This window comes from Acartia tonsa, chromosome 11 (genome assembly GCF_053477335.1).
Source record: "Acartia tonsa isolate MP-2025a chromosome 11, ASM5347733v1, whole genome shotgun sequence".
NCBI lineage: Eukaryota > Metazoa > Arthropoda > Copepoda > Calanoida > Acartiidae > Acartia > Acartia tonsa.
In genome coordinates this window covers 49,109,364-49,117,092 of record NC_137270.1, presented here as the reverse complement: position 1 = coordinate 49,117,092, position 7,729 = coordinate 49,109,364, and the positions used below count along the sequence as shown (strand labels likewise).

The 7,729-nt window shown below is 33.3% G+C and overlaps 2 protein-coding genes across 2 annotated transcripts in view; both read right to left on the bottom strand.

Annotated features, from left to right (window-relative positions):
• Positions 1 to 1,640: 1,640 nt before the first annotated feature.
• On the bottom strand, positions 1,641 to 2,801 carry LOC145332352 (uncharacterized). The gene is made up of 2 exons (XM_080177353.1): positions 2,299 to 2,801; positions 1,641 to 1,722 (listed from the first exon to the last, which is right to left on the bottom strand). Exons 1-2 carry the CDS (start codon positions 2,789 to 2,791, stop codon positions 1,649 to 1,651), a joined length of 567 nt encoding a protein of 188 aa, XP_080033479.1. The 5' UTR covers positions 2,792 to 2,801; the 3' UTR covers positions 1,641 to 1,648.
• Positions 2,802 to 3,371: 570 nt separating this feature from the next.
• Positions 3,372 to 7,729, bottom strand: part of LOC145331354 (nuclear hormone receptor family member nhr-1-like) — an 8,477-nt gene continuing 4,119 nt past the window's right edge. The window contains exons 3-4 of the mRNA XM_080175972.1: positions 4,109 to 4,181; positions 3,372 to 3,482 (exon numbers count right to left, since the gene is read on the bottom strand). Coding sequence (XP_080032098.1) covers positions 3,372 to 3,482; positions 4,109 to 4,181 — 184 coding nt within the window. The remainder of the gene's footprint in view (positions 3,483 to 4,108; positions 4,182 to 7,729) is intronic.

Genomic DNA, 7,729 nt, shown 5'->3' with positions numbered 1-7,729 from the left:
TTAACTATTTATATCTCGCACCTGACATATCAGCAGAAGGAACTAGTTTCAAAGCGGTTTTGGGCTGAGATTCGAACCTGTCATCTTCAAGACAAACAACGAGTGGACACCACAGTCGTGGGTTTTTCGAGCTCAGAACCCTTAAGGGTTAGCCCCACCCCAGGAATAAGGTATAACCAACAAAACAAATTAATCTAAAATAATATTTGGGGGGGGGGGGCAGATGGAGCCTTTTGCTTTATTAGGGGGATGTATCAGCGTGGTGTAGATGGAATGTAGGAGGAGGGTTGACCCTTAAGGGTGGGGAGGGGGGGGGGGTATCCATCTTCCTTAATTTTGCCAGGGAGGTTGGATACACCCCCCCCCTCTCACGCCTCTGATTTAAACTATAAACCATTTAAATGACTTTTACAAATATTCTTAATGTCAAAAACACAGAACAAATACAGAATTTTTAAAATATTTATTTCTTGTAAACTTAACATAAATTTAAAAACAAATTTAGTTTGTATTATAATATAATATTTTTTTGATTAAGCTAAATATGGTAATAAGTAAACTATTCCAGTATGGCTTCCAAACAGATTAATATCCGCTGGAATAAAACCAGTTCTCAGCCACACTGAAAAATCTTGTATATTAATGTATTACAGAAAACTTTCCATGGCTATTAAAATAAAATTAATAACAGTTTTGTTATCCTCTGCCTTCGATTACCTCATGGTAAACAAAACTAGTTTTAATCTTGTATTTTTTTATTTTATTTTCCGCGGAAAGCTGTCTATAATACTATGCAGTAAATAACTATTCTCATATTTATCTATCTTCTATAATAAGCTAATATTTTACAAAGCATAATTTTATAAAATTAGAATTTTTGACAACATATCTAAATCACATTTTTGTAGGGAGGGAGGGAAAATTGGACAGTAAATTACACTGGTACCCATTGTTTTATAACTACATGATCTTATTTGTTGACTCATAACTTTGGGTACTTGGGTGTGTCAAAGCTTTTCAACCAATAATTATTATGTACAGAAGAGGTAATTTTGTTCATCCTCATTGGACATGTATATCAATTTATCGGCCATTGTCCTATCACTTGCATATTACCCTTCTGTAGATTTAAATCATTGGTTGAATTGTTAAGACATTACTAGTTTGTATTTTGTAACAAAACAATCAATCCTTCTAATAAAGTAACAGTATATTTGTTTGTCTGTCTGTTTGTACCAAAGAATCTCGCTAACAGCTGAACTGATCGGGTTCTCCTTAACAAGGTAGCTTCTTATATGTCCTGGAAAGGTTTGTAACTATTTTGGGGATGGGTACCACCACCCTCCCAAGAAAAATCACAAAAACTTTCGCTTTTGCGACTTGAGACTTGAACTCAACATAGATAAATTATTTCTCAAATTGAATATTTGAAATATAAAAAAACACTAAAAGTGCCACTAGAGGCCTCTATGGGCGTAGCCGCTAGTATTAAATAAAAGTACCTATAGTTTTTTAGCCAACGAATAAATTATAATTATGAATTATATACAACCACAATGATGTTAACAAAATTACCCCTAAGGGATTGGCTGATAACTTTGGACACTGCTATATTGAACCATCCAAAGATTTTAAGCCAATAAATAAGTTAAAATCTTCTACTTTTCAGGGCAGGATTTAGTTGGATAACTGATGCTCTTCTTGGTGCACTTGAGCCAGTACCTAAATATAAATCAAATAATAGATATTTCTCACATCGTATTATAAACAGCTTTCCGCTGACATAAAATGTACAATTATAAGGTTAAAACCATTTTTTTGCCCCTATATGCCAAAAGAACAAGCTAAAAAAGACTGGTTTTAATCTTATGATTGTACATTTTTAAATTCCTAGAAAACTGGATGTAATATTATACTAGACATAATTGTATCTTGTGAATAAGAACCAGTTCTAATCCACCGGATATTAATCATTTCAAATTAAAACCAGAAAAAAACTCATATAGTAATCTTTAGTTGCCAATAAATATAAGGGGAATTAAATGGCTGTATATTGATTTTAAAGCTCAATTGTCAATGATTTTAGAATATGACAAGGAATACAGAACAAAAAGAATAGGTTTATCCATCAAAAAAAGGGGTTTATATAACATACACTACCATACTGCTAAATAATAATTGATTGCAAAATTTTAACAATAGTTAAAAGGAATTAATAAAAGTACCTAGTTTAAAAGACACACTATCTAGATAAATATCCAATTTGAAAATTAGCTCCATGGCTGAAAATCTGCCTACCTGGTTCAATTTTAACATGAAGAATTTCGATCTCATCATCGCTTTTATTTTCGCCCCACTCCTGTTGGACAGTGGTGAATCCATAATCGGAGTGTACATCATCCCTAGATTCCTCTTTGATTTTGAAAACAGGTGTATTGCTCCACGAGATGAAGCTGGAGTCAATTTTTTGTGGGTGGGACTCGGAGGGTTCCACTTTAACTGGATAAATATCAACTTCATGCTTTACGATTGAGGTATCACAGTAGCTGACAATATTACGCATAGAGGAATTAGGTTCTTGTTTTATGTTAGCAATATCCGGTTCCTTATCGGAGTAAAAATTTGAATCGAAAGAATTTCTTTCCTGTTTGATAAATCCAGGTCTTTTATCCTCATAGAAGGGGTAACCAGTAGGTTTGGTTGTTGTGTCATCCTGTGGCTCCTGTTTGATCTCCTGCTTGATCACCGGGCTGTTCCAGGTTATGGTGTTTGAGACGGTTGTGTAATCCATTGACGTAACAGATTCTAATGTCATGGAATAATAAAGCTTAAGCAAAAGATTTACTATTTGATTTTAATCCTTACTCCAAAGGTCAACTATTAGATCCAAGATCAAAAATTGAAAAACCTATTTAGGAGGTCTAAGGCTTTTTATTATCCAAGCTTTATAAAGTCCTAAATAGAAAAGGTGTAAAGATTTCAGAATGGTTTAGGGGTTTCAAAGTATAATGCAATGAAAAATCCATTGGTGAACATCCCCAATCATGATAAACACAATTACTCCTTTATTAGATTAAAATTATTGGTTAAAAAGTTAAAGCAACCAATCATGAAAGTATCTAAAATTTTCAAGTAAACAAATGAGAGAACCTGTTTTCATAAAGCTTGATGTATCAGATTAATTTTTTTTGTCTCAGGAATAAGACATTGGCTGATAAATTGATGTACATCCCCTAGACTGATGCACAAAATTTTGGTGCCACTTTATGCTGTCTCTCCCCAAAGTTGTTAAGCCAACAAATAAAAGTAGTGTAATAAACAGCCCCATGTCCCCTACAACCCTGTCAAAGTTCCGTCATAGCCTAGCTTTATTATTGAATGCCTGGAGTGATCATAATTGAATCCAACTGATTATCGTCTTCCAACCCGGGGGGTTCATCAATGTCGTCGTCCTGATGGCTACTGTGGATTTCTTTACCATTCTAAATAGAAGATTATAGTGTCAACTTTCTAACTATTGTTCTATACATATACTGGCGGCTACGCCCCTACCTAGTGAAATTAGCCATTAAAATAATCTAATTCGATCTTGTACTCTAACTGTGTATCATTTTTATCCTTGTAAAATTATGTAAATAATTTTCAAGTATGGCTTCGAAATAGATTAATGTCTGCTGGATTAGAGCCAGTATTGATATACTGAAAACTCATATATAGCACTATATTTAAAAAGCATATCAGACAATTTTTCACAAATATTAAAATAAAAAATAAATCAAAATAATACCAGTTTTGTTAGACCTGGGGCCTTCAGCTAATTAAGGCTATCAAAACTTGTTTTAATCTTAAAATTGTACATTTTCATATCCGTGGAAAACTGATCATAATACGATGCAATTAATACGTATTCTATAGGCGGAAACAATTGATTTACTTCAATTCTAACCAAGGAGGGTAACATTGAAAATTGAAAAATCATATATTGTATTGTATTTTATCCAGTGTTTTGACTCTTTGGGCTAACAAAACTGGTTCTAATCTTATGATGTACATTGTTATATCCATAGAAAACTGTCAATAATACAATGCAATGAATAATTAATCTTACCTCAATTCTAACCAAGGAGGGTAACATTCCCACTGACAGGCATTTGTTATATCGACATGGGGCACAGTTTATCCTAAATATATGTAGATTAATAGATGGAAAGATAGATGGATGGATATATATATATAGAGAGAGAGAGAGAGAGAGAGAGAGAGAAAGAAAGAAAGAGTGAGAGAGAGAGAGAGAGTAACATTCTTACTGACAGGCATTTGTTATATCGACATTGGGCACAGTTTATCCTGAATATATGTAGATAGATAAATAGATAGATAGATGGATGGAGAGTGTGAGAGAGAGAGAGAGAGAGAGAGAGAGTAACATTCCCACTGACAGGCATTTGTTATATCGACATGGGGCACAGTTTATCCTAAATATATGTAGATAGATAAATAGATAGATGGATGGATGGATGGAGAGAGAGAGAGACAGAGAGAGAGAGAGAGAGAGAGAGAGAGCGAGAGAGAGAGAGAGCGAGAGAGAGAGAGAGAGAAAAAAAAAAAGACAGGCATTTGTTATATCGACATGGGGCACAGTTTATCCTAAATATATGTAGATAGATAAATAGATTGATAGATGGAGGGTGAGAGAGAGAGATAGAGAGAGAGAGAGAGAGAGAGAGAGAGAGAGAGAGAGTAACATTCCCACTGACAGGCATTTGTTATATCGACATGGGGCACAGTTTATCCTAAATATATGTAGATAGATAAATAGATAGATGGATGGATGGAGAGTGAGAGAGAGAAAAAGAGAGAGAGAGAGAGAGAGAGAGAGAGAGAGAGAGAGAGAAAGAGAGAGATTGTAACATTCCCACTGACAGGCATTTGTTATATCGACATGGGGCACAGTTTATCCTGAATATATGTAGATAGATAAATAAATTGATGGAGAGAGAGAGAGTGAGATATAGAGAGAGAGAGATAGAGAGAGAGAGAGAGAGAGAGAGAGAGAGAGAGAGAGAGAGAGAGAGAGAGAGAGACAGAGAGAGAGAGAGAGAGAGACAGAGAGACAGAGCGAGAGAGAGAGAGAGAGAGTAATATTCCCACTGACAGGCAATTGTTATATCAACATGGGGCACAGTTTATCCTGAATATATGTAGATAGATGAATGGATAGATGGATGGAGTGTGAGAGTGAGAGAGAGAGAGAAAGAGATAGAGAGAGAGAGAGAGTAACATTCCCACAGACAGGCATTTGTTATATCGACATGGGGCACAGTTTATCCTGAATATATGTAGATAGATGAATGGATAGATGGATGGAGAGTGAGAGTGAGAGAGAGAGAGAGAGAGGTTGAACCAAATTGTGTCTCCTTTACAGTAACCGGAAAAACTGTCTCAAAAATCAGCCATGTGTCGTCATAATAATGAGGGATTGTCCATCTTTTTGTAGGGGTTTATTTTCCACTTATCCTTTCATATCCCTCATATTTATGACGTCACATGGCTGACTTTTGAGACTCCAATTACGCAGTTTCTATAATTTTCCTTTTACAAAATGAAATTGAAAGGGTTAACTTTCTCCATTCTCTCAAGTGTCCCCAGAGGCCTCTAGGGGCGTAACCGCTAGTGCATAACTTATAAATACATAAATATATGTATTATATGATAAAAAAGAAAATTGAAGTTACAAACTACAATTAATGATAATCAATTACATTTTTTTTGCTTCGGGCTAAGTTTCTAGAAATGTTAGACATATGCTGTCTATCTATCTATCTATAAATGAATCTATCAATCTATACATACATACATATTTCTATCTATCTATCTATCTATCAATTAATCATAATCAATTACATTTTTTTTGCTTCAGGCTAAGTTTCTAGAAAACGTTAGACATATGCTGTCTATCTATCTATCTATCCATATATCTATCTATCTATCTATTTATCTACCTATCTATTAATGATAATCAATTATAATTTTTTTTTGCTTCAGGCTAAGTTTCTAGAAAACGTTAGACATATGCTGTCTATCTATCTATCTATCTTTCTATCTAAATTGATGTATATCTCCAATAAGGTTAAACAAAATTACCCCTTCACATAACGATTGTGTCTTTGGAAGCATGACCGACAAACAGACGAATAACTAGAATAGATGCACTAATGTTATATGAATCTTCACTAAAAATTTCAGCTGTCTATTTAAAAATATATACTAGAAAAATATTTATTTGTTTATCTATCTATCTATCCATATATCTATCTATCTATCTATCTATCTATACATACATATATCTAAATTGATGTATATCTCCAATAACGTTAAACAAAATTACCCTTTCACACAACGATTATGTATGGAAGCTTGACCAACAAACAAATATACAAAATATTGTATAGATTAGATGCTCTAATGTCCAAAAAATCTTCACTAAAAATTTTAGCTGTCTATCTTTAATATCAGCCGCTATAATCATATTTCCCCAATAGCGTTACGGACTGACGGACGGACAGACAATGTTAATTATAGAGTAGCTTCGCTCCAAAAATAGTTATTTTTGCAACAAATTTAGACAGATTTATGCATTTGTTAAACCATAAAAAATTATTTTCTCGCAGGAATTAAGAGATAAGACTATAGAAGATAATTTTCAAATGAAAATTAAAACTATTTTTTTTTTTGGGGGGGGGGGATATTCAGGGGCGATATCTTTTGGGTGGGTGAAGGTACCCTCCCCTCCAAAAATAGTTAAAAAAACTTCCTGGCATATATAACAAGCTTTACTGATAAGGAGAACCATATCGTTCCAGCGGTTAGCGAGATTTTAAGCTTCAGACAGACAGACATCCTGTTACTTTAATATAAAGATAATAATAGTACGGACGTTTCAAAATGAATAATCAATCGTAATTATTTTCTATCTATCTATCTAATTAGATATCTTTCTAGCTATCTATCTATCTATATTGCTATTTATCTATTTATATGAATTTTGTCTATTATCTATCTAATTAGATATCTTTCTATCCATATATCCATTTATCTATCTATCTAACTATCTATCCATCTATCTATCTATCTATATATCCATCTATCCATCTATCTATCTATCCATCTATCCATCTATCCATCTATCCATCTATCCATCTATCCATCTATCTTGCTATCTATCTTGCTATCTATCTATATTGCTATCTTTCTAATTGGATATCTTTCTATCTATATATATTTCTATTTGTTTAATTAGTTTCTATCTATCTATCTATCTTATTATCTATTTAGTTATATACCTTTCTAGCTATCAATTTGGAAGATGGATTGTGATACAGATTGCAAATTTACAGACATTGTGTTCAAAATTTAGACATACAGCAGGGATTTAAAGTGATAAGACAATGTCCGATAAATTGATGTACATACCCAATGATGATACACTAAATTATCCCTTCTAATGGGCAGACAAATTGAAAATTTCAGATATTATGGACAAAATATCCAAAATTTAGATATTATTATACAGTAGTAATCTAAATCTACAAAGGGAATGATTTTGTTTATCGTGATTGGAAAGTGTATGTATACTTATTGTCCATTGTCTTATCCCTTAAGATCCCCCCAACACTTTAGTAGAAAACCATCCAACCGAAACAACTGATATTTACAAAAAGAGAGGGGT